We start from the raw sequence: 25,200 nt of genomic DNA on the forward strand, positions 1-25,200 counted from the left end.
CAATTGGCTTATCAATGTAATCTAGAATGTGTCACTGAGCATACAAGTATGTCAGCACAATACTATTCTTGCCTCAGTTCAGCTTCAAAATTTGCAAACTCACTTGTGCAGATGTGTGGATCCTAGCTGTTATTATTAGACATTGCAAACAAATAAGCTATTTGATTAATAGTTAAAATCAGAATCCAATTTGGTTGTTGCTGTTGTAGGGTTTAACGCCATTTTTCAGCGCATGATAGGCTATACATGGCGGACAAGATTAATGGTGGAGGAAGAACCCGGAAAACCCCGGAAAGAACCACCAACCCACGAGAAGCTACTGGCAAGCTTTCTCACATAACCACATTAGCCAAATCCGAGACTCGAACCCATGCAGACAGAGGTGAGATGGCAGTGATCCATAATGGAGAGCGCTTTAGACCACTCGGCCACTCGGGGCCCCGATCCAATTTGGTAAATGAAAACTTTGGTAAATGAAAACTTGAAATATAACTCGTTTTAACCTTGAGAATGGTGGTTATTGTGTATTGGTGGAATCAGAATAATGAAATTTTACAATTTTAATTCAAATTGCATGTTCGCTTTGACTACAACAAATATTTTCCACATAACATAATATACCATGAAATATCAATCAATGCTTAGAAAAACCAACTGGTGGCACAAACTAATAAATATTTTTAAAAAGTTGTGACAAGTAAGATTCTTTCTTTATTTTTATTTTTTAATTTGGTTTGACTCCATTATAAATGTGACATGCCCTCTATTAAAACATGAAAATAATCAGCTGATTGTCACTGAAATACATGCTAAAGTTTCCATGAGAACCTACTTAAGTTCTAAATCAGCAGTTATGCTGGATTTATTTTGATGACTCGACATTTATTTGTCCTCTGGCATGAAAACACAAGCCAATTAACAGAGCAATTCTCTCAGCCAACTGCAATACAAACGCAAACATCACATGTGTAGAGTAAGCCTCATATCTTGTTGAACTTGCAATCTGCAGATAACTCCTAAATTGATGCTTAGCCTTATCTGAGGATTGTTCTTCAACCATTGCAGTGATACATTTGAAAAAATGCACATTGTTGTATTTTATTCTATTTTGTGGGTACATTTTTTCCCCACTGATTTGGATCCAGTGTTTTGAGACTATACAACTGCCAAATGCTGATTTGTTTTTATATGTACAAACAATACAGGCTTGCACTTGGTCACTGTCATATTCTATCCATGAATATTAAAAATTGCTATTTTGAGGAATTAACCACTGCAAACATATTGATGTATTTATTTCCAGCTGTTTAAGAGTGTACTTCTTGCTATAAAGCTTGATTTCATCAGTTTTTTTATTACTATGGATAGCAAATGTTTTAACCTTGAAAGGGAAACAATTCTAACTCTACTGATAAGTCTGTCATCAATTCGTTGATTTCAATCGACTTTACCAGTCTTAATATCTATATTTATTTGAAACTTCATTAGATCAGTATGTGTAGGATGATGGAGATTGTAATTCTGATGCATCAGTGAAACCTGCAAGCAACATCCCCCCCAACAGATGCTTGAATCTGCGAGTACTGCATGTCAACTTTATGAAAAGTCTGTCATTAGTTTTTATTCACTTCTTCGTATCTAATTGTAAATACGGAATCCAATACTTGAATATTTGCATAAAACAATCTCAAGGCCAAAGATTAAAATTTTTTTGTATCGAACGTTACTAGTACCTAACACCCCTTGTCTCCAGACTGTAAACCATAATTTGAATCTAACTCAATATCTTGCTCCCTCACCTTTGTCAGTCAATATTCATGGACACAGATGCATGCAAGTTATCAAGCAAAATGTGTATATTTGCAAATGAATAATGTCTAAAAATGTAAATACAGAAATTCAAAATAAATCCTAAGATGAAATCTTCACAAAAAAAATATGAACCCAAGGTATATGATAAAAAGATTCTAAAAAAAGTAATTACATGAAACTTTGTAAAATTCATATAAAATTTAAAAAACTAATGGTAAAAACATCACATCCATAAAATATAAGGTCAAACTTTATTGTATAAACATTATTCCCTCAGATCCAAGATTTTCTCTGGTCGAACATTATCATAAAGCTCCCACAGGATGTAAAGCAATACACTCAACAAGTATGTGTCAGTCAACACTCAAAACACATGCACTTGGCTTGATATTCACCTTTTAGGAGTACAGCTGCCAACCTTCCAGGCTCACAATTAGTGAAAATAGGGATAAAAAGTTGTGAATTTGGTTATGAATTCGTGAAAAATACCATGACAGTAACTCCATCCACTCTGACTGTCAATACTACACTATATCAAGTTCGCAATGTAAAAATAAAACACTACATATATGCAGAAATATTTATTTATCAAGACATGATACTGTAGCAGACTTGAACTTCCTCAACTGATTGATCGTAAATTTGTTTTCTAAACAGTTCAGACTTCTTGCCTGCTGGTTGATCTTGGTGACTAAAATTGCTGTCACTGTTGCTGTAAGGAATGCACAGGAGCTGCAGCACTTCTGGTTCTTCCACAGGAAAATTTGGAAGCGATTTTCGAGTCCGGGAACATTTGTCAGAACAAATGTTTAGCATGGTCTCCAGCTGATAAAGGTAGATTGTGTTCGACAAGAAAACTCACAAATAATGCTTCAGCATTGGTAGCCTGCATGTCTTCCGCTGATGGTTTAAAATATTCCAGAGCTTTTCTGCAACCAACATGCTTCCTCACATCATCTCTGCAATGGCACACTGAGTGCTAAAAGCATGATGAATATCAATGTTTAATGGCAGAATGCATGGCCAATTTTTGATATTCCAATTAAACTTCACTTTTTGAGTAATACACTTCTTTTTCCTTGGTGGTGAAGACATTTTCAAGATCTTACATGCAATGCTGAATGGTAACTCAAGCCAGTGTTGGTGACGCATGCGTGGAGCAAAATTCCGGTAAGGCCCCAGTTTCTCTCAAAAGCATTTGTAAAACTACTCTTATACATATAGATTAAAGTTGGCTAAAATGCTTGCTACCGGGCCAACTGTACTAATCTGCTGCAGATCTACTAATATTGCAACCAGCAATACTGGACTGTTTCGGCAACTGCAAATATCATGACTAGCGCTTAACGGGAAATCGGTTATTTTATTAAAGATTTAAAATAAATGAGGATTGGAGAATTCGTGAATTTTTGGCTTGCGGCGTGAATTTATGAATCGCTGAAAAAGTCGTGAAATTCACACCAAATTCATGAGGGTTGGCAGCTATGTAGGAGGTAGGCACAAGTATAAGTGTCCAATATTCAACTGACCTGATCTGTAATTTGTTCTACATGTCGAATCCCAGTCTCCAATCAGGAATTGGATGTTCTAATATTTGTTTCTGAAGTTTTCATTACACATATTTTCCCAGTCTATGAAACATGCCAATTTATATATTCATACTACTGCCCTTCTTGTGATATGGATCCCATTAAATGTGTACATTTTTTATTTTTTTATTTTATGCTACACGAGAACTAATTTTAGCTAAATACTCTATTCTTGTGCAGTGAGGCACTCCAATTATGATGTGACTGCACATAGCTCAATACTCTATTTTTGTGCTTTAATACACTCTAAGGATGCATCCTCACTGGAATATCCCCCATTTAGGGCTCCCTATTTTGTAACACACACGTCACTTCTATGATTCTTGTGAAGAGTGTTTTAAAAAGGGTATCACCATATTGAATTTTGTACAAGACCTGTTCTGACTAAAAGGTCAGTTCACTAGATGGCATGGGAAATTAGAACAATGCTTTTCTTTCAATGCCAGATAAACTTCAAAGTTTACCATATCCATACACAAAATACAGGGCCTAATGAGAAAATGTATTTGCTCTCATGAACCAAGAACTGAAGGTATGGGGAATGCGAGACTGCCAATGTGGATATTCAAATAGGTCCAAAATGTACCAATGAGTGACTGATAAACTTTCTTGATAGTGGGGACAATCCACCTGGAAACAATAGCTGCTGAAATATCAGAGGGAACCTTTAAGTGGAGGTATGCTTCCAAAAAATTATATCAGCATTCTTTTCATAAAATGCAAATTCCTTGGCAAAGTGGTCATGTGACTTACCACTGGATTTAGGTGGTTCTTTTACTCTAGGAGCAGTGTCGGATAAGGGTGATTTCAATATCAGTCCCTGCTCAGTGCTGGAGGCAACAGATGGTTTGGAGACTGCCACACCAAATGAGCACCCAGATGTAGAGAATGATGTACCGGATGAGGATGTGATGGTGACAAAGTTGAAACTGGGAGCAGATTTCTTTTCTTCATCTACTTTGATTGGTGAGCTGAACTTAAACTCCTGCTAAGGAAAAGAACAGACAAATATTTTTTTCTCATCTGGCATCAACAAATAAGTAGTAACCTTGAACTAGCCTATCTTTTTCAAATTACTAATGTAAAGACATTCAATTTTACATTTTACTTTTATTAGGAACAGCAACAATACTTTTTTCATTTATTTACAAAAAGTCTTAAAATCTTGCATACAAGACCTGCCTTCAAGTATGACTTTGTGGCCTTTGTGCATTTCACCATAAAATAAACTGTTTAAAAATAACTATAATTTTTATTTCAAAAATGTTTTTGTATTAGGTCTTGTACTTTTACTAGTATTTTAATGTCAAGATCAACCTGATGGTACACTAGAACAAGCGTATTTTATTTTTTGAAAGTTAGGAACCAAGCTTTGCTACCTCTAAAATCATGACAAATGAGCAATTGTCGTTCCTGTCTATGTAACTGGTAGACAAAGGGAAGGAAGTCTTACTCATTACCCTTTCTGACCACCACAAAGTGGGCCGTTTACTTAGTTTTAGCATCTACATGGATGCTCGTTATTTCCTGGTAGATGCAGAGGGTTTAACAGTAATGTGATCAAGTAAGTATTCTCACAGAAACAGAATTCACTAAAACCAATTTGCTTTCTGCTTTCTCCTTTGACTACAAACTATGATCACATTAATTTCAGGAGAATAAGTAATAGGAGGCAATGCCTAGCACCCTACCTCTATCATGATAACGCTTAGAGAGACAAACTCCATTCCCTAAATGAGAATACAAGACATTCCTGACACAAAAACATCATTACGTTAAGTCATGACCACAGCAATGGCTAAGTGAAAGAAAACAAAGTAGTGATGACTTTTTTGCTCCAAGACTTCTAGTATCAAGTAAAAATTCCAGGCAAATCCAAGAAAAGTAATATAGTATGCCCTAGTATGGTTGTGCCAGCTAAAATTGGTCTGGCAATGGCCTGGGCTGCATCCATGAAACCTACCAGATTAAATTTTTGTCTTGTAAAGCAAGATCGTGCAGATAAAAGCTAGTAAATGACTGCACCAAGGCATGCATGAGGCACATCTGAGTTTCTGATATCTCAAAGTATGTCAAACAAGTTACTAACATGATGCAACAATCAGTTAAATCCTCTTTATCCAGATTCGCTATTTCTTGATTACCTGCTGATGTCAACCCTTTCTTTGCTATCAAACCTGATTGTGCAATTAGAACAAATAAACCATCTGATCTTAACTGGAGATAGTTTGGGTGCAAGAACCAATAAAGGTTCAAACTCACTCAGCTATTCGGGCAGCAGAGTGTGTAGAATTTAGCCTAGAAAAGTCAAAGCGGGCTAACAGACTGACAAATTTTTACTGTAATCAATGCCAGCTCAAGCATGATGCCTGAATGAGATCATAGGTTGGTAGCCATTGATAAAAAGTGTAGCTGCCTTTTTATCCTTAAAAATCCTAAAAGAACAAACATTAGCCTCCTTCAAGATTGAGGCATTGAATGGAATTAAAATGTTGACCTTAAACCAGTCCTTAAAATCCCACCACTTTCCCTCCAATACTATGAAAGTGGAGGACTTTCAAGCTCAACATAAGGCTCAAATTCAAGGGGATCTCCTTACAGTAACCTAGCATAAATGTGTAGCCTGTCCAGGAAGGGATTTAACACCTGTGGCCATAGTTATTTGAGCAAGTTGGATCTCTGGAGGATTTGTTGCTATATGTAGCAGATGACTCACCCAGGATGCATGCCTCTCAGAGGAGTTATCAGAATCAATTTGTATTTGTGAATCCTCATTTTCTGAATGATTTTCAGTACCAGGTCTGTGCCTTTGTCAGTTACTCAATGATGCAACCAACCTGGTCTGACCTTGGTGCACTCTGAACATGTGACGCTTGTCCAAGGCTCATCCAAATTAGCAACTGTGGCCACCTTAGCCAGTCAGATGTACCTATTTGTACAAGCTGAAGAGGATCCTGGAGATGCTATTTACTGTGATGAAACAACGTATCTTACAATAAGCCACAGATAAATTTGTAGAATTAAGTTCACTGAGACTGTATAAACTCACAAAAGGTTGTATTTTTTCCTTCTTGCACAAAAGTTATTTTTAATTTCATGATACTTACAGATCTGATAGATGAAGCAGAGTGTATTTCTTCAACAGGTTGCACTTCCTTCATGGGAGAAGAGAATGTAAACTTTGGTGAGAGCTTTTCCTTCTGCAAATTTCTACCTAAAGCCTTTGAACCACTAATGGTAGGTGTAAATTGGAATTTCGGCAACTCTTTCAATGGCAGTGTGAAATCTGTTTTTAAATCTGGAATACTCAGCTGCAAACAAAAGAAAAATAATTTTAATGGCATATTACTAACTAAAACAGCCTTCCCAACAAATGAAATAAAACGCTATCCACACCTGTTTGCTTCATTCACTCCATTCCCAAAATACCTGCATCCAAGAGACAAGTCAGTTCTAAAACAGTCGCTGATCCCTAAAAACCTTTTAAATACTAACACTGAAAGTTTTTACGAATGTGTTACCGAACAGGTACCATGTAAGTAATGTGCATGCACCAGTATACAAGTGACTAAACCCATGCATGCATGGACAAAGAAATCCATTCCTCTAGTGATGAAAAATTTATGAACTACTGGGCAGGGATAGCAAACATGAAACCCTACCAACTGAGCTAATGCAGCTTCCAAGAATATGCTAATGGACAGGAGTTAAATAAAATTCTATACTAAATAACAGATTAAAAATGTATACACACACACACAAATCAGTTTAAAACACCTGCCTGTTCATCCCTTCTCCCGGCTATATTCCAAATATCTGAAGAGGGAGAATGAAATGGGATTGAAATAAAAGGAGTTTAATTAAGAGGTTAATCTAGGGTATAGAGATGCATGGCGAGACACACACACAGATGCCAATGTGACTGCCAAAGAATTCATTATACTCTTTACAGAGTGGAACCTATTTACAGACCTGCCAACCCTAACAAGACTCTTTCAGTAAAGAAGTTTATTTTTTTAATCCTCAAGACTAGATTTTAGTAAGCACAAAATATCATGTACTGCTATTGTAAAGTTGGAAAACATGCATTTAACAAGCCTGGATTTTATATTCTAAACTGATGCATGGTAAACATTATGTTCAACTAAAAAGTGCAATTAGACCTCAATTACCTCCAACACAATTTACACAAACCACAGTTTCATACCCTATGAAGCTCAATGATTTGTTGCCATCTCTCAGCTTAAACCAATTTCACATGATGACAGCAATCATATCACCCACAGTGAGAAATTTTCAAATGAACATATCCAATAAATGCCAAATGGTGCCATACCAGCTCTTTTCCCCAAGAATTTGAATATTCCTATTAGTTCTGGTCTTGAACATGTATGATGCCATTTACTGAAAATTCTGTAAGAAACAGCTTGACCATGCAGACATTTTGCAGTTGAAAGCATTTGATGTATCCTGTAAAGTTTGTCTAGTTTAGAGACTACAACTCCATTAAATCTAATCTGAAACCAGGATCCAAATCAAATGTGGATGGGCCAATTATCCGGATTTAACTGCAACAATCATATTTCTGTTTTGATTTTATTCCTCAGGTCCATATTTTAAGGGTCATTCTTGCTGCAAAATTATATGGGCTGGCACCTCTGTATTTATTCAGCCATGAAAGGGAAAAATACTTAAGGCCAGATTGGGTAGTGAGCTGAAATACACAGCTTTAACGTCCTCATCCAGAGGCTGATCTTTGCTAGCCAAGGATCAATGATCCACTTCATGCCACAAAGACACTTAGCACAGATCACTAGACAAAATGGTACCTGCCACTCCGATATCTGACTGGATACAGTTAAAAAAAACTGGTTCAATCAGATACCTTGTTACATCAAAAATACAGCCTTTGTCTCAACCAATCATAGCAGTCTCTGAAGACGATTCAGGAGACTTTAAAGTTTCTCCAATTTTGAAACTGCACACAAGTTAAAATTCTGAGTCAGTCCACATGGACATTACGCAAGTCACCTTGCTAAATACTAACATCATTTAACAAGCTCACATTTGTCAAATGATATGGGTGGAGCTCTACAGATATTATGAACTTCTGAGAGACTGTCAGGTTCAAGGTGCAGTTGTTTGATTCGCAACATGCACAATGGTGAGAATGTTGGCCTACCTCTGTTACTTTCATGTACCCCGGCTGAAATTTCTTCAGATATTGTACTTGTGGAAATTGTACTCAGCTAATTGCACACAACTAATAAAAACAACTACTCCCATCTTTGAAAATTCAACTTCAATTACTCCAAAGTACACTATCATTAGCAGTTATTAAAATAGGGAAATAAACTTTGCCAGACTAGACAGTACCAGCTTCCAAGTGCAACGAATGAAGTACTAAACATATAAAATGTATTAAAAAAATTAGGTTGACAGCTTCTCTTCAGTCCTGGAAGTGAAAATGACCAAGGCACAATGTTCTGATAGATACACATCTGATGAAAAGCCAAGCTGTATACACTATAACCCAAATTATAATATATGACATCCCCACCCCACCCCAGATCCTGTGTCGCCAAGTGGTCTAAAGCACTCTCCATTATGGCTCACTGCCGTCTCACCTCTGTCTGCGTGGGTTTGAGTCTTAAATTCGGCCAATGTTGGTATGTGAGGAAGCTGGGGGTTTCCTGGGTTCTTCCTCCACCATTAATACTGGCCACCATGTATAGCCTATTGTGTGCTGCAAAATGGCATTAAACCCCACAACAACAACCACCCACCCCCAAGAGAAATAAGCATAATTATTGCTAATGCAAGTGGCAATGACAGCCAAATTTGGGCACAAAATATATAAGCTATACATTAAATACCATAATTACTTTATGAAAAACATAATTTGGGGTGAGAAAAATTAATTTTAATTATGTAATATTTACCTGTGAATATTATAATTATTATTAACTATTAATCTTTCTCAATGGAAAGACCTTGACTGTACTAGATGCACAACTCACTGTTCTAGAAATTTCTTAGAATGTGTGTATTGACCCAGTATGATCTACATCATCAACACATGCTCCAGAGCTTCCTCATTCCACTCAGGATGATACCTAAGGAAGGACATCAGTGTGGGGTGGAAGAAAGGCATCCAATGCAAAGTATTACATAATTAAAATTAGTTTTACTCCCCCAAAAAACTACATTTCTGTGTCAGTACAGCTTACCTGTTACTATTATTATTAAGCTGAATTGTCTGTAAGGAGTTTGGCTGATGTACTTGAGAAGAGTAGAATATGACAAACCTGGCCTGCTATATGTTTACAAAAATGAACAGTCATGGTCAAACTATTCGAGTTCCTAGCAAACAGAACAACATTATTTTGACATACAATGAAATTAAAAAATAGAAAGATTTTTAAAATTACAAACAATTAAATCAGATATAAATTAAATCAAATATACATAGCACTTCCCCCCCCCCCATAAAGAAAATGAAAGATTTATATGATTAAGCTTTCTTTTTACCACAGACTAATTATACAGGAGGTTTAAAAAAAATCTTATAAATTACACAGTGTACTTGAAATAATACATTGTTGTACATGGCAAAGTGCATCTGCTATTAAATTAGCTTTTCCCTTGATGTGCCTGATGTCAAGATTATATTCCAGTTACAACAAACTCCACCTTAGTAGTCTTTGATTTGTATTTTTCATCTTGCCGATGAAAGTAAGAGGGTTGTGGTCACTAAAAAACTAATCAAAGAAGAAGCTGAACTAAGGTAAACTTCAAAATGTTGTAATGCCACTATCAAAGACAAACATTCCTTCTCGATGGTTGACTAATTTCTTTTAATGCTTTTTTAATTTCTTAGAAAAATAGCACACTGGTTGATCAATACCATTTTCATCTTCTTGAATCAAAACTGCTCCAACCCCAACATCACTTGCATCAACAGACAGCTTAAATGATTGGCTGAAATTTGGAGCTGTAAAAACTGGCGCACTTTTAAGTATGGCTTTTAACTTGTCAAAAGCCTCTTGACATTTTACAGTCCAAAGAAACTTGTTTTTATTCTCAATAAAGATGGATGTTTCACCTCATCAGTTAAGCCTTTCTAATTCTTTCTGATAATGCCACAAGTGAAGATACCTTGTCTCAATAAGCTTTGAACCAATTGGATAGATGTGAAAAAGTTGTTAACCTCTGGACAACTCAACAGCCATGATTCTTCTTGTTTTAACTGACTTGATCTACAAGTTCCTGATAAAGCTCAAAATAATAAAAACCCAATAAACTGTCAAAATGCATCGATACTTTCAGGCCAAATTGATTCAGTTTGATGGAAGGTACTGTCTGACATGTGTTATCCCATAAAAGCGATCGTACCCGTAAATCATTGTTTTGGGTTTAACACCCTTTTTCAGCACATGGTGGCAGTATATCTGGTTGAAGAAGAACTGAAAAATCCCAGGAAGAACTGCCAACTTACAGGAAGCTACTGGTAAGCTTTTTATACACCCACACGGGCCAAGCCTCAGACCTGAACTCAGAGAAAGAGGTAAGAAGTCGGTGATCTGTATAGGCGAGCGCCTTAGATCACCCTGCCCCCCACCGGTAAATATCGTTACCTTCCTGATAAATCATTTAATTGATCTGTTTGTGAAATTACAATCTACACTTTCAACTGGATCAATAACTTAGAAGGTAACTATTCTATATAATAAAAAAGTTACATATTTCTTCAGTTGCAAATTTTAGTTGAAGTTGCTTAATTAAAGAACACAATTGAAAGATTTTACCCTTTCACTTGATTTCCGATTTTCATGAGTTAGGTACTCATACTTTATAAACAGAAAATTGGAGCTGTGAAGTGCGTGCATGCATTATGAATATATGAATGCTTCATACTTCATGAATGAACAATCACGACTACAAATGTACTGGTTTTGTGTATCTTTTAAAATCTATTTAAATCTATTTATTGCAAGGATAAAAGACAATACAAACATACACACATATATACACCTTTTCCTCCTATGCTCTCTATCTGTTCAGTTTGTATCATTTTTGTGTTTGTTAGTCTGTTGTAAATCTGTTATATTTAATATGAATTGTATAATATACACAAATCTTCATCAATGGTTTGATGTTGGCCAGGCTTATATACCCTATTCAATTTTTTGCAGATTTCGTACAGGGTGTATTTTAAGGGTGTATTATCAAGATGATCTGTAAGGAAATCTGAAGTGTCATGGAAGTGAAAGAGTAGTTTTTCAAGCCATATGAGCAGGATTACAGCTTTACACTGATGTATAACTTATGTCTAAAAAGCCATAATTCAACCAAAAATCTGGGGTGTTACCATCAACCAACCACCATCATTTCTGGTGTGGTTTGCGAAAGCCCACAACATGTTTAGTTGGTTAAATTTACATTAACATTATCTAATAGCAGGAAATGTCATTAAAACCAGATCTGGGTCAATATATTTTCTTACTTTCTATTATCTTGTGCTTACCTCACAACACATCAACAATAAACTGACAGAAAAGGGCTATATGATATTATGCATGTACAATGAGGCAGGACATTAATTCTTTCCCCCCTACCCACTATCACAAAAAAAAAAAGAAAAAGGACAACTCCAAAGGTGGCATGTTGACAAATATACCATATCATCCTGTTCCGGCTTCTTTGCAGGCTTGTGATAGCTTTTTTCTCTTTTCATCTTTCCACTTGAGGCTCCTGTGGGCAGGTCTTTCACTGCCACAGTGTCCTGGTGGGAAATGCTCCTAAAATCAGAAATGCCAATGTTCGAGTCTAATGTACAAAGTCTCTATATGACAGGTGGCTTTGATTTTAAGTTGTTTGCAAAGACAGATTTTTCATAGGCACAGCTCATGAAGTCAGCAGTATTCTTTTAAGTACTGATGGAATAATTAAGTCAAATATTCTTTTCAAATGTATTGGTAACATCTGTTTATATATCATTTAGATACTACATCATCTCTCTTGTTCCCATAAATGTTGTGAATTTCAAAAACTATGCATATTCCAATCATCAACGTTTCTTTCTAAGCACTCAAGATTTTAGAAGGGCCCTCACAATAAATGGTCATCAAATCAACAATCATCAGTTACCTATTTCAGACAGATCAATGGTATTTGTGGTGAATAGTAGCAATACAGTTGCTTTGTATAAATCCCACTTTCTCTGGAACAATGCTTGACCTTATCAACTGGTGTCTTCCTCATTTTAAATCAAGACAGCCACAAAACTTTGTAGAGGAATAAGGTATAGAAATCTATTTATTCTGCAGGACCCATTCTTCTTCTTTATGTCCTTGTGACCTTGACTTTTGATCTATTAATTCCTGGATCAATATGTGCCATGTTCTAGTCTTAATCAAGCCCTGTACAAAGACCCGTCTTGGTCTATGGCACAGCATTATTTAACTATTTTGTAAAAACCAATTTCCATCTAGAAGTCCCCCTGACCTTCACCATTTATCTCTTTCTAAAACACAAAATCAATAAGCTATCTTCCTCATTTCAAATGCAGTCGATCAACAAATATTAGTGAAACCATGTCATGCAAAATTAAGAAGTCATGTGGAAATTATTTTTCCTTCTTTCAAGATCTTCACCACTGACCCTTTTAGACCAAAATGAAATGTCATCTCAAATGGAAGCCATCCATAAAGTTTGGTCAACATTTGTGATAAAGAACAAAATATTGTTCAGTTTTTCTTCATAGAGTCACTGTAACAGACCTTAACCCCAGATCAACAGGTACTTCTTAGCTCAAATGCAAGCTTTGTCCCGTACAGAGGTGAAGTTATTTTATGGAACTTCCTTCAGGTCAAGTTACCTTGGACAAGTGATCTTTTGACCCTAAAATTGACAGGTCTCATCCCAGCCCCAAATGCAGGCTATTTATTGCCTAGTAACAGTAGACCACGAAGAACTCAAGTTTTGTGCAAAAATGAAATGGGGAACAAAATGCACAGACAAATCAGTAGATAGATTGAGGGAAGGAAAACATCACAGCATGTGACAGGAATACAAAAATAGACAACTTTATTTATTCTCATATGAACCATTGATGGCCTGCAAGTTTGCAAATTATTCATCAGTTAAATAGGACATGCTTAACTTGGAATTGGTTACTAGTATCTGCAAGTTAACAAGAATGACTTACCATGAGTTGACTTCAACTGTACGAGCCTGAAAACAAGAAGAAAATTAATAATAATAATAATAGAGGAATAGTGAGCAATTTGCTCATGTAAATATACAACCCACCACCAATATGCCACACTTTCTCCATGATGAAGTGAATCTAGTCAAAATAAAATACTGGATATTGCTTACCTGATTAAACACTTGACCATTTCAATAAAGCAGGCTTACCAAGTATTATAAGAACACACAAAATAAAATGCATCCCAAACCTTATATATCATGTGATTTTACATATTTTACTGCATCAAAACAGAAATCTGTCCAAAGGCAATGGCATAAATAATGTGCAGTCTCTTTTTTATAACTGATGTCTTCAAGATCAGATGTGAAATTTAACCTCTACATCTTAAGAGACAACAAGTTCAGCCAATCAGACGCAAGGCATCTCAGCAATGTAGCCTATATTTGAAGCTTGATCAAATAAATCGCTTCAGGAGTGGCAACAACCTCAGCCGATCTGATCTCCTTATTCATAAGTATGGATGCTATCTGCTCTAGATATTGCCCAAGATCATGAAGATAAAAACCTTTATTCCAAATTCAATCCAATGGATTTTAGAGTGGCAGTAAGATCAGCCAATCTGATGCAAGATCACCTCATTAATATTAGAAAGTGATCACTGAAAGGATGTGGAGGCTATCCTCTAGTCCCCCTCCCCGGTCCCTTACCGATTTCATTACTATTGTAACTCAAGGAAATTGTTATGGTTCATACATTTGTCCAATTACTTTATTTTGTCAGTGAGAGGTTTATATAACCCTTTGTCGCCGGTGTTGTCAAATGTTAGGTCATGTGAAAATTGTATAAACAAGACCTATTATTGCGGCATACAGGTTTCCAATGATACACTGTCTTGCAGCCAGGATTCAGTTAAAACAGCAGATAAACATAATTATTGAAAACAATGTTTTAAATAGGGGTATAAACAAGGAAATGACTAGAATATGCTTCTGAATTTCATTTCAATTAGAAAACACATTGCTTTCTACATTGCAGATAAACAGTTATTTTTCGTAGCACAATACTGCACAAGAGATTTTTCCAGTGTTTTGGAATATTATACAGTCGGATGTAAATGGATCACAAATCCTATCCATGTCTCCAATGACTCTAATTTTTGGTCTGATAGTGGCCATCAATTGAACTGTGCTACATTTTATCATGTTTCTAAAGATCTTACTTTCTTGAAGATTTTATTATACTGGTGTGTTTAAATATTGTTGCTGCAGATAAGACCCATCAATATTCATTTTGATGTGTAGCGGTTGTGAAGCAAATGGAACATAGTTTATGATGTAATCACTAAATAACACCTCCAGAGTTGTCACAAGATCAGCCAATAGGATGCAAGATTACTTTATAATTATACAAGGAACTCACTAATTATAGAACTCATCCAAGATCTTGCTGATAACAAGCCCCAATCTGCTATTGCAAAGTAACAATGTACTGCTGTTACACACTACTGGCTGGGTGATATTACATAATATGGGAGACAACTCATGATATCCATTATATGTTTCCATGTCAAGGCACTCAAATATCTGATAGATCTGCCAAGCTGTAGATAGGGTTAACACATCGGAACCATGGCTAGTGAGGATGAAAAACCTATGTTGATAAACAATCCAGTTGGAAGGAGCAGAAATCAAATTATTTTCAAGACCAACATAATGGCCATATTGAGGGTTAATTGGCATTATTTTCAATCCATATCAACAACACATGGAAAAACTATTCGGATGAAAACCCCATGTCAAAACTACTTTCCATTTTAGATGAGTAGCAATAAGATTTTCACCATCATCACCTTGGTGGCCATCATTTCATCAGCATCGATGAAAATTGGGGGAAAAAACTTTTGCCTCCCTGTAGGTCCAGGACAAAGCCCTGGTTGGGCTAAAGAGGTGCAACACTGCCCCCCCCCCCCCATAAAAATATGAAGTAATTGTGACACTATAATTTTGCATGAAAATTGTAAATGAAAATTCAGAGGTTCTGATTCTTTAATACACAGAACATATCTTGGTCCCCCCCCCAAAAAAAGTGGAAAAAATTGTAAGGGGAGTTTGGGGGTCCTCCCCCAAGAGGGTCTCGAGGGGCAGCAGACCTGCCAACCCTTAGGAGTCCATCTCAGTAAGGCAGTTGATTTTTTTCTCCACAAGATTTACCAGTTTTCAGTAAGGTGTAACAAAATATCAATAACTCCTATTGTAAACATAGAAAATGTAAACAAAAGTTTGACGCATCGACAATAAAGATTATGATCAACTGAAAGTTTGTAAAGTACGCATAGACTTTATTTACCACTAGTACAGTTACACAAACTCGAGTTCCAAACCTTATGCAGCTCAATGGCTTGTTGCTATCTCTCAACTTGACATAATTCTTGGAAATTCATTTCAATTTCACATGATGATGGCAATCATATCTCCCACCACAAGAAATACTCAAATTGGCACATGATGTTCAATAAACGTAACAGTGTCCTTTCCAGCTTCTATTCACAAGAATCTGAATACTTCTTTTTATTCTTCTGTGTTGATTATTAAAACTTTTCTAGAAGCATCTTTTCCCTTTTGTCTGAAACAAACATTGCTTTCTGGATGCCATTTTTAAAAATTCTATAATCAACCATTTGATCATGTAGATGCCTCACATAAACAAATAGGTGCAGTTTAAAGCATCTGGGGTGCTGCTGTAAAGTTAGTCTGGTTCCCTGACTAATTTTACTAATTCAAAGATGAAACCCAGATCAAAATAAAACATGGATGAACCAATTATCTGGATTTTTCAATAACGACAATTTTTTTGTAGTTTTTACTAGTAAATCCATATTTTAAGGGGTTATTTTCATAAGACGTAGGGCAAAATCATAATAGTTGGCAGGTCTGGGGCAGTGCCCCTGATGGGGGGGGGGGGGAGATCCAGCGGTCCAAAGGCCCCAACTGAAAATGCATTTTACACTCATAACAAATCTGCTCCAGGTACAACTTATTATCATAAAAAAATAAACCCAAAACATCATTTGAAAAACTAATAAACTTACTGAAAATGTTCAATCTGACTTAAATAATTTCACAATATTTAGTCACATGACCTTGTTTTCCAATAATATTGATGCTGAAGTTATTTCATGTGCATGTCAGTGTTTATATCTTAATTAAGTCTCATTAATTTCTCAATTTTTGCAGCAAATATGTTATACTTCTCTCTTTTCATAACAAATCTGTAAAATAAACACCAAAGTACATCAACTATATACAAATAATCTTTCTCCAATGAACACAACCTGTTGATATGCCAGTTGAGCTCCTTTTGCAGCTTTGGCAAAGATTTCTTAAGCCTTCCTTTTTGTCACCACCGACTCTTTTGGCTCAGTGTGCAATTGCTTTTTTTCCTTCTCAATGAGAGCCTTTTTTCCTGTCAGGCTGGTGCTTGTATTGGTGACATGCAGTGTGCATATTCTAAGAGGGCTACATCTGTTCTCTCATGCAAGAAATCTTTCTTCTTACAGTAAATAATTGCACTTTTTCCAGATGCCTTCTGAGCTTCAATTTTTCCATATGCAGCTTCTTTTGTAGGTGCTGTTGCATCTAGGCTGTATGATCCTGAGATTACCGTAATTCAGATCTTTCTTGCTGAGGTCACAAAATGCCAGTCCTCCAGCATTCAGTTTTCTTATAAACTGACCAACAAAATTTCTGTCAACTTTTTGCTCCAGCCACTCCCATTTCCATACGATTTTTAAACCTTTATGTAAACTTTCCATGTCATGGTCTCTCTCAACAACTCGGGACACTATGTTTTGCAAGTATGATTCATCTTTCCATTGCCATCAGTTTCCATTACACAAAGATTCATTAGATGAATTTACACCTTTGACGAAATCAGAATACTCTTTATGATAGTCATGTGCTAACTAATACATGGAACAAATAATTTACAACGGTCGTCGCGGAATGGGACCAGAAAGACCATTTTTTAAAAACTGGATTGAAGATGATATAAAAAACGGACTATATCAAGAAAAATATGATTCAAGTCAGGAGACAAGTGGAATTCCACTTTAAAACACAGAAAAATCATGTCTTTATATGATGCATACATATATTGATTCATTAAATGTTGAAAAAATAAATGTACTTCCTTTATCTCAACAGCATTTTTCCACAATTGTTTTATAAATGTGAAATTTCTGGAGCTGAACTTAAAATTCAAATGGATATGTCTGATATAAATCAGTGTGTGTGTGTGTATATATATATATATATATATATGTCTCACTCAAATAATTCAGCACCATCTTTCTACTATCGTTACTAAGGCAAATGTACGAATCAAATAAAAGTGGATTATAATGACTAAGTTATTATTTGGGTTTCTGAAGAGGGCACTGAATTGTCGAGTGAAGTATGAACTTCATGATTCTCCAGACCACATTAAAAGAGCCTTGAGTGAACTGAATATTGCATGAAAACTTTTGTTTGCTAACTCAACAGTAAATCTTAAGTTTAAATTTTTTATCCTTAAGCATTGATTTTTTTCCTACTAAATGCTTTCCAACCACTCAACACCTGCCACCACTCCCCCAACCCCCCACCTCCCCGCATGATTTGGAAGATCAACCTTTGGGAACATTTGAAAGACAAATATCATATGATGGAGAACTTTCACCCTTGCATCTGCACCATTTTAATTTAGGACCATTATAAAGAGACGTCTGTTTAAAAAAAATCTTGTGCATATAACTTTTCGTGAAGAGATAACTATATTTTCAAGATGGACACAACAGAGGCCATATTGGATAAGAGATGCGAACTATTTACATTTATGACCAATTAATCATCACAAGAAATTTTGTAAAAGCACAATGTCAACATGAACAGCCATCCAGGAGAATTAGTAACAAAATGTTTCACATGGCTGCTGCAGTGGCCATGTTGTCTGAGCAACATCAGTTTCAATTAGGACCAACTAGACCTTATGTGTGTGTGTGAGGAGGCACTCTACAGTTATGAATTTCTGAAAGTGACAAGCTTAAGGTGAAAACTGCATTTGCAACATGCACAATGGAGAAAATGTTGGCATACCTATATCTTCCTTTCATGCACTGTGACTGAAATTTCTTTGGATATTGTACTTTTGGAATTTGCATTTGATCTAAGCACAGAGCTAACCAAAATGCTTCTACCACGTGCTAAAAAAAATCAGCCAAAGTTAGTCTAAAGTACACTATGTTTAGCAGGTATTAAAATAGTGGAAATAAATTTTGCCAGATTACAAAATACTGCTTCTGAAAGGCAATCAATGAGTAACCAAATATGTAAGAAGTAAAAAAAAATTGTTGGCTCTTCGTCAGGTATGACTAAAACAATATGTCCCTGCTGCAAGCAGTAGGGGCATAAGACAATGTTGTCTCACACTTGCATTTTACTATCTGCCATCATAAGCTTTTCAAAGAAGGTGCATTTTTATAACGAGATTAAGCAACAACTCTTACCTTGTTTTCTTCTCTGATTCTTGCATCCAGTTTAGCCATCACTTCTGGGGATGTGGTCTTTTGTCTGTTCTTACTAATAGTAGCAAACTCTGGAACCATTATCCTATTCAAGGGCGGCCCTTTCTTCACCTTGAAGAAAATATATCATTTCACAATTGCTTGCAGTAATGTTATATGTTATCATCATCATGTATTCTGTTTTTGGCATGATTGAAAAACAGTACAATTTAAGGTCATATTCAATTGTACCCATGGAAATATCTTTCCAATTCACAGCAATATAGAGCATCAATACTATGTCATCATTAGTTCATTTTCAGCCACTACATGTTGGTCAGCTATAAAAAGTGAGTTTAGAGGTAATTATTAGTGAAAAAATTATAGCTTTCCACGATCCATAGTGTTAGCTTTTTGTACCTGGCCAGGCATGTCTTCAGTGTGTTTCGTAAAAAATTAAAAATTACTCACTTTAATAATCTGAAATAGTATAAACTCATATGTGGTCAAAATGGTAGTCCCCAGCCAATGCAATTTTGTTTTTGGACTGCTTAAATGTCAGTTTCAAAACTTGCAAACTACTGGCCACATATTTCTTTTACAGGTGGTAAGTATAAACTGCAGCAAATCACTGGCACAGTCGTACAGTGTAAAACATTGACCTTGATGTTTATGACAGGGACAGGTAGAAGTGTTAATACTTGATTAAGTGATGTTCCCAGTCAATTGACCATGGAACTAGAAACCAATCAAGAATATCTTGCTCAGTTAGCAGCCAATACTGATGCTGTTACACAGACAAAAGTCCAACTCCGTTTGTCGTACTATACTTGATGTAATGCCTTTTTCCTTAATGAATTGTATCCAATTATAATCAAGTAGTAGGGTTTTTCAAACTTGGCTGTGCACAATTCCTGCTAGTTGAAATGCAATGGTAGCTGAGGTATACCCAAGTCAGTTAACATGCGATTACTTTTCTTTTTTAAAAGATTTTTATGCCAGCATGCTTTTTTTCATGCTTGATCAAATAAATTCTGGTCAGCAGTCTGGAGGAAAAGTCGTTTAGAGGATTTTCAAGCTTTTACAAGTGGCTTTTCTACTTTTAATAATTGTGGCTATAATTGATAGCATAGCAACAGCATCTGGACAAATCTGAAAGGTTTTCTTGCCAATACTTGATAAAACTGTGATAAGCAGTCATTGACAAAAAGGTGTAAAGGGATTTTACTATTGTTAATAATGGCACCCATATTTAACTATGGAATTGCATACATTGGAAAGATCATCATGCCAGAATGATTTGCCAAATTTTTTTACAAAATGTTCTTGTTAGATACCGGATGGCTTAAAATACATTGATACACAAGAGATGATGCAGGACAGTCACATGGCCATGCCAGAAGTGAACCTGGCTAAAACAAAAAAAAACCTTAAACAAGCCCAGGAACATTATTAGTCTGAGAGAGATCTTTCAAAGAATGTGATCCACATAATAGAGCCATTAGAATTTATAGTGCAAGGTAATGGCAGACATTCAAAACAATTCACTGTACCAGTCTGGCCTTGACAATGCATTTGAAACCCATAGTATTAAAGTGAAGAGTGTAATGGTTAGAAGAGCAAGGGGTCATTTCCTAAAACGATTTTTTGGGGCATAAGAAATGGAAGCAAGAACATAAAATTAACAACATTTATGTGATCCTGTTGTAGTCAATAAATCTGCTATATTTATTACACAATTATCTTCTGCTCTTACCTCAGATCTTCTGCTGGTGAAGGAGGAGTTGAAACCTGAAGATCCAGGTATGGCCCTAACACTTGACTGCCCAGAAAATGATCTATTACTGGATGGCTGTAGATAGAAGTGTTACCGTTTCATACAGATTTGGAAATATACAATTCAAGGTCTTTATATGAACTTTCCAAGAAACATGTAATATTTTTCAAAGATTTATGGATACACCATAACAAAGTATAATTACACATGCACACACTCTCACTCTGTCTCTTTTCTTATGAACTTGTTTTCCTGGTATGAAACACTGTTCATTTCTGTTTTTATTAATCCATATAGCATGACTGCAACCATTTCAGACAATTATGAACATGAAACCAAACTTTCCTCTAATAATTCACCGACTTTCAAGCATTTAACTAAAATGCATATTTTAAAGAAACCTGACAGACATTATTTTCCCATGTTGAAATTCAAGTTCTTTGCAGGTTTTCAAGGACCAATCGAATCCAAAGTATATTCAAGATAATCCAATGTATTCTCAATGAACCAAACTAGAATATAACCATTCTAAACAAAAAGGGAAGTAATTACTACCTTGAAAACTGCCAAGATGTAATCAATAAACACTTGACTGGAATTGGTAATGTTGTTTTCTGGCACAAGCCAAAGAATTATCAAATAATTACTACATAAAATACTCAAGACATAACAGTAATTCTCTAATTTAAATGTGTGTGTGTGGATGGATGCATGCTAGCAATGATGTATACAGTTTAACATGACATCTGCACAATTCTGCCATGTAGTACCAAGGTAACATTGGGTCATAAAAATAGTAATGGGAAGAAGAATTTAAGAGAAATTGATAGCATCTTAAGATCAACCCTTTTGAATGAAGGTAAACAACCCTACAAGATAAATGGTAAAGACACTGTTAAACTACTTTAAAAGGCACTTAAAATGAAACAGAGATATAGTAAAAATCCTAAAAATATGTCAACTTTTCCATAAACCATTTTTGTATAAATTCCAACATTTTCTTTTGTAGCACACTATGAAATAGTATCTTAATAAAGTTTACACTGAATATTAAAAGTCACATCATTCAATCATACAGCTGTAAATGGTAGCAATATCTATTACTTGAACTGCAGATCTGCTTTTACTGAACACAAATGCCCTGCCAGCCCCCTCTTCAACAATAAGCTTCAATGCCCCAATGCTGCCCTATATATGCAATAGGCATATATGCCAAATCATTTGAATAATACTGAACATTAAAGATACTGGTCCTAAACATCACTGTGTTCTATTAAATCTATATAATATCAACCTTTCATTATAATATGAGCCATATAATTTCCCACTTGAAATGAGAAATATGGCCTGCATACACCATTACTTGAACTACAAATGTGTTGTTTATGGAGTACAAATGTCCAGCCAGCCTCAGAAGCAATAAGCTGTAAGTAAATGAGGCAAACGTATGTTGCACTGACCTACTCCTGATGTAAGGATACTGCATGCACTAACAGGCATTCCTATGGTGTAGCAAGACATCAGAGTCAAAGGTGCATGAGAAACTTGCCCAAACACAAAACATAACCATACAGCAGCAGATGTAAGGATGCACAGAAAGACAAGGTTAACACTGTATTACATTTCCACATTTATGGATAGGTATATAAAGTAGATAAGACTATCCATACATTGCTTTATTCTCATTAACAAAAACAAGAATTTATAAATTATACAGTCAGAACAACTATTGTTTCTCAATGGAAATACATACATTTTGAGCAAGGAATGATCCTTGTAAATAGTCATTCACGGGAAACCGCTTGGTATCCTGAAAGATGACAAATTTAATTAATATTTAATATGCATTAACAATTATTGATAGAACCTGCATTAGCTCAAACCTCTACATAAAGAACACCTGCTCAAAAGGACATTATGAACCCCTAGATTTTACCTGAATATTATACCTCATCCATGTTACATCTCTATGGTTATAAACTAAGTAACAGCAAGAAGCAAAACCAACATGTTTTGTAAAATTGAAGAAATAATTCAATTTTCAGTTATAAAATGCAAATGTAAGAGAATCTTACAGTATCAAGAAATGAATCCAAAATATTCCCAAAAATTTCTCTTCAAGTCCAAAAGAATTGAATGTTCCAAAATAAAAGTCAGATCCTTGAATGTACTTATCATAATGGAATTGTCCAGAATTTCTCTTAATAATTCACAATCATCTCACAATATTATTCTAGTCCAATGAGCAATTTGTAATTTCAAAAAATAATTCTAACAAATATCTCCTATCAAATTATCTAAATACAACATCAAATACATCTGCAGATTGATTTCAACACATGGAATAAGAATCCAAAATAGGAATTATCTGATTGCTCAGTTCTCTCCTTATATAGACCTTCGAGAGTATATGAGAATGATACTGAAAGAGGGAGAAAATGTAGTGGAGGGGGGATAAAACTAATTTTGTTTATGTAATATGTACCTGTCATTATTATTATTAAGCTTTAACTTTCCACATTGGAAAAAACCCAGAGAGAAAATACCTTGTTTTTGCTTTGTTAACTAGCAAAGGTCAAAGAAAGAGAAGACTGTGTGAGAGCTAAAACACGGTCTTTATAATAGCATCTGAAGATGAATGGTTGAAATTTGACCAAGAGGTAGTAATAAGCTTTGTTGTTGTTGTTGTGGGGTTTAACGCCATTTTTCAGCACACGATAGGCTATATATGGCGGCCAGTATTAATGGTGGAGGAAGAACCCGGGAAAACCCCGGAAAGAACCACCAACCCACGAGAAGCTACTGGCAAGCTTTCTCACATACCCACATTGGCTGAATCTTAGACTCGAACCGACGCAGACAGAGGTGAGATGGCAGTGATCCGTAACGGAGAGCGCTTTAGACCACTCGGCCACTCGGGGCCCCCTAATAAGCTTTGACTTCATAAATTGTCATCATCATAAAATGACAAGTCTCTTGATGTGAGAGATGCACAAGCTCTATTGATGGTGAGCAAAATCCATTGAGAGGTTAGTGGAAGTTAAAACATCAGCTGAACCCCTTAAGGGGAGGAAGAACCTTTTCCTACCCTTTCTTCTCCCTTTAGTGGATGCTAAACAGAATCAAAGAGTACTAACTGGGCAAAGTCTAACACGATCATCCAAAGCACAGATGCGAATCAGACTGGATTTCAATCAATGCTGGAATACTGATGGGAGTTGGTAGTCAGCAAGGAAACCAGGCTGACATAACAGAGAAATGGAGCCATAATTCCCAATGAAATGTAAACATCCTTCATCCATTGATAAGGCATGTAGATTTCAGTGCAAAATTTTAAAAGGCTCCAAGTGCTTTCTCAATGCCCACAAAACATACTAAAGTTCTATTTTTGTGTAGAGTGATACAATGGTCTCTCTAGTTCAAAATAACTTGCTATGATCCGACAAGAGATGATATGAACCAAGGGACTGACCTTGGAAAATTTAAGTGTTTGAAAGGGCAGCCTTATAACATTTGATCATACAGGTTAAACAAGATTTATCTTCAAAAAGAAAAAGGAGAAAATTTGCTACTGTAGCAACAGAGGGTCAGCAAAAATTAACTAGTTTCCAAGCACACCAATCTGATAAGATTTTCCACTTTGCCATGTACATCTTGAATTTAGAACATCATCTGTCTTGGATAATGCAGTCAGCATCTTGCTCGAAACTTTATGATTGGCCGATCAATCATTTCAGATGAGCTGAATGTGAAGCTGGAGGATCTGGGGATTTGTGTGAACTAGCATACCTCTGTGTAGTGAAAGGAGACTGACACAAGCCAAGTGTTGATCAACAGGTCCAGCAAGTCATCAAATCATGACCACTGTCCGTATTTTAAGAGTAAATTTCAGAAGTCTTACAGCAAAATCCTAAGAGCTGGCAGGTCTGCAATATTAGTATCCAATTAGGGCTATTCCATTTAAATATACCACTACCCCATGGACGGCAAAATAAAAAACTTCCATGCATGGTCATCAATAAACAATAATCACTTCTGTGCCATGTCATATCAAAAGAAAAAATGCTTCTATCGGTGGTGCCTATTTTATTTTAATGTTTCTATAATGACACCGTTGTGTTTGTTTTCTCTTCTGCCCCCACCCCCATTAACAAAAATAACGTCATTGCGGATTACTCATCGTAATTCGCGGGATTTCGGGGAAAATAAGAACTAAATCAGCAATTTCCCAATGAATTGTAATGGAAACAATGGGAACGTGGATATC

General features: G+C 35.8%; 1 protein-coding gene across 14 annotated transcripts in view; it reads right to left on the minus strand.

Moving 5' to 3' along the window:
• Positions 1 to 25,200, minus strand: part of LOC149806838 (uncharacterized) — a 141,463-nt gene that overhangs the window by 87,250 nt on the left and 29,013 nt on the right. For 13 of the 14 annotated variants that reach the window (XM_089958414.1, XM_089958393.1, XM_089958399.1 and 10 more), the window contains exons 8-14: positions 22,687 to 22,743; positions 20,913 to 21,008; positions 19,160 to 19,288; positions 13,612 to 13,637; positions 12,082 to 12,202; positions 6,509 to 6,712; positions 4,155 to 4,389 (exon numbers count right to left, since the gene is read on the minus strand). In XM_089958414.1, coding sequence (XP_089814540.1) covers positions 4,155 to 4,389; positions 6,509 to 6,712; positions 12,082 to 12,202; positions 13,612 to 13,637; positions 19,160 to 19,288; positions 20,913 to 21,008; positions 22,687 to 22,743 — 868 coding nt within the window. The remainder of the gene's footprint in view (positions 1 to 4,154; positions 4,390 to 6,508; positions 6,713 to 12,081; positions 12,203 to 13,611; positions 13,638 to 19,159; positions 19,289 to 20,912; positions 21,009 to 22,686; positions 22,744 to 25,200) is intronic. The other variant, XM_089958342.1, reaches the window with a different exon arrangement.

This window comes from Sinohyriopsis cumingii, chromosome 1 (assembly GCF_028554795.1).
Source record: "Sinohyriopsis cumingii isolate HCF-2022 chromosome 1, ASM2855479v2, whole genome shotgun sequence".
NCBI lineage: Eukaryota > Metazoa > Mollusca > Bivalvia > Unionida > Unionidae > Sinohyriopsis > Sinohyriopsis cumingii.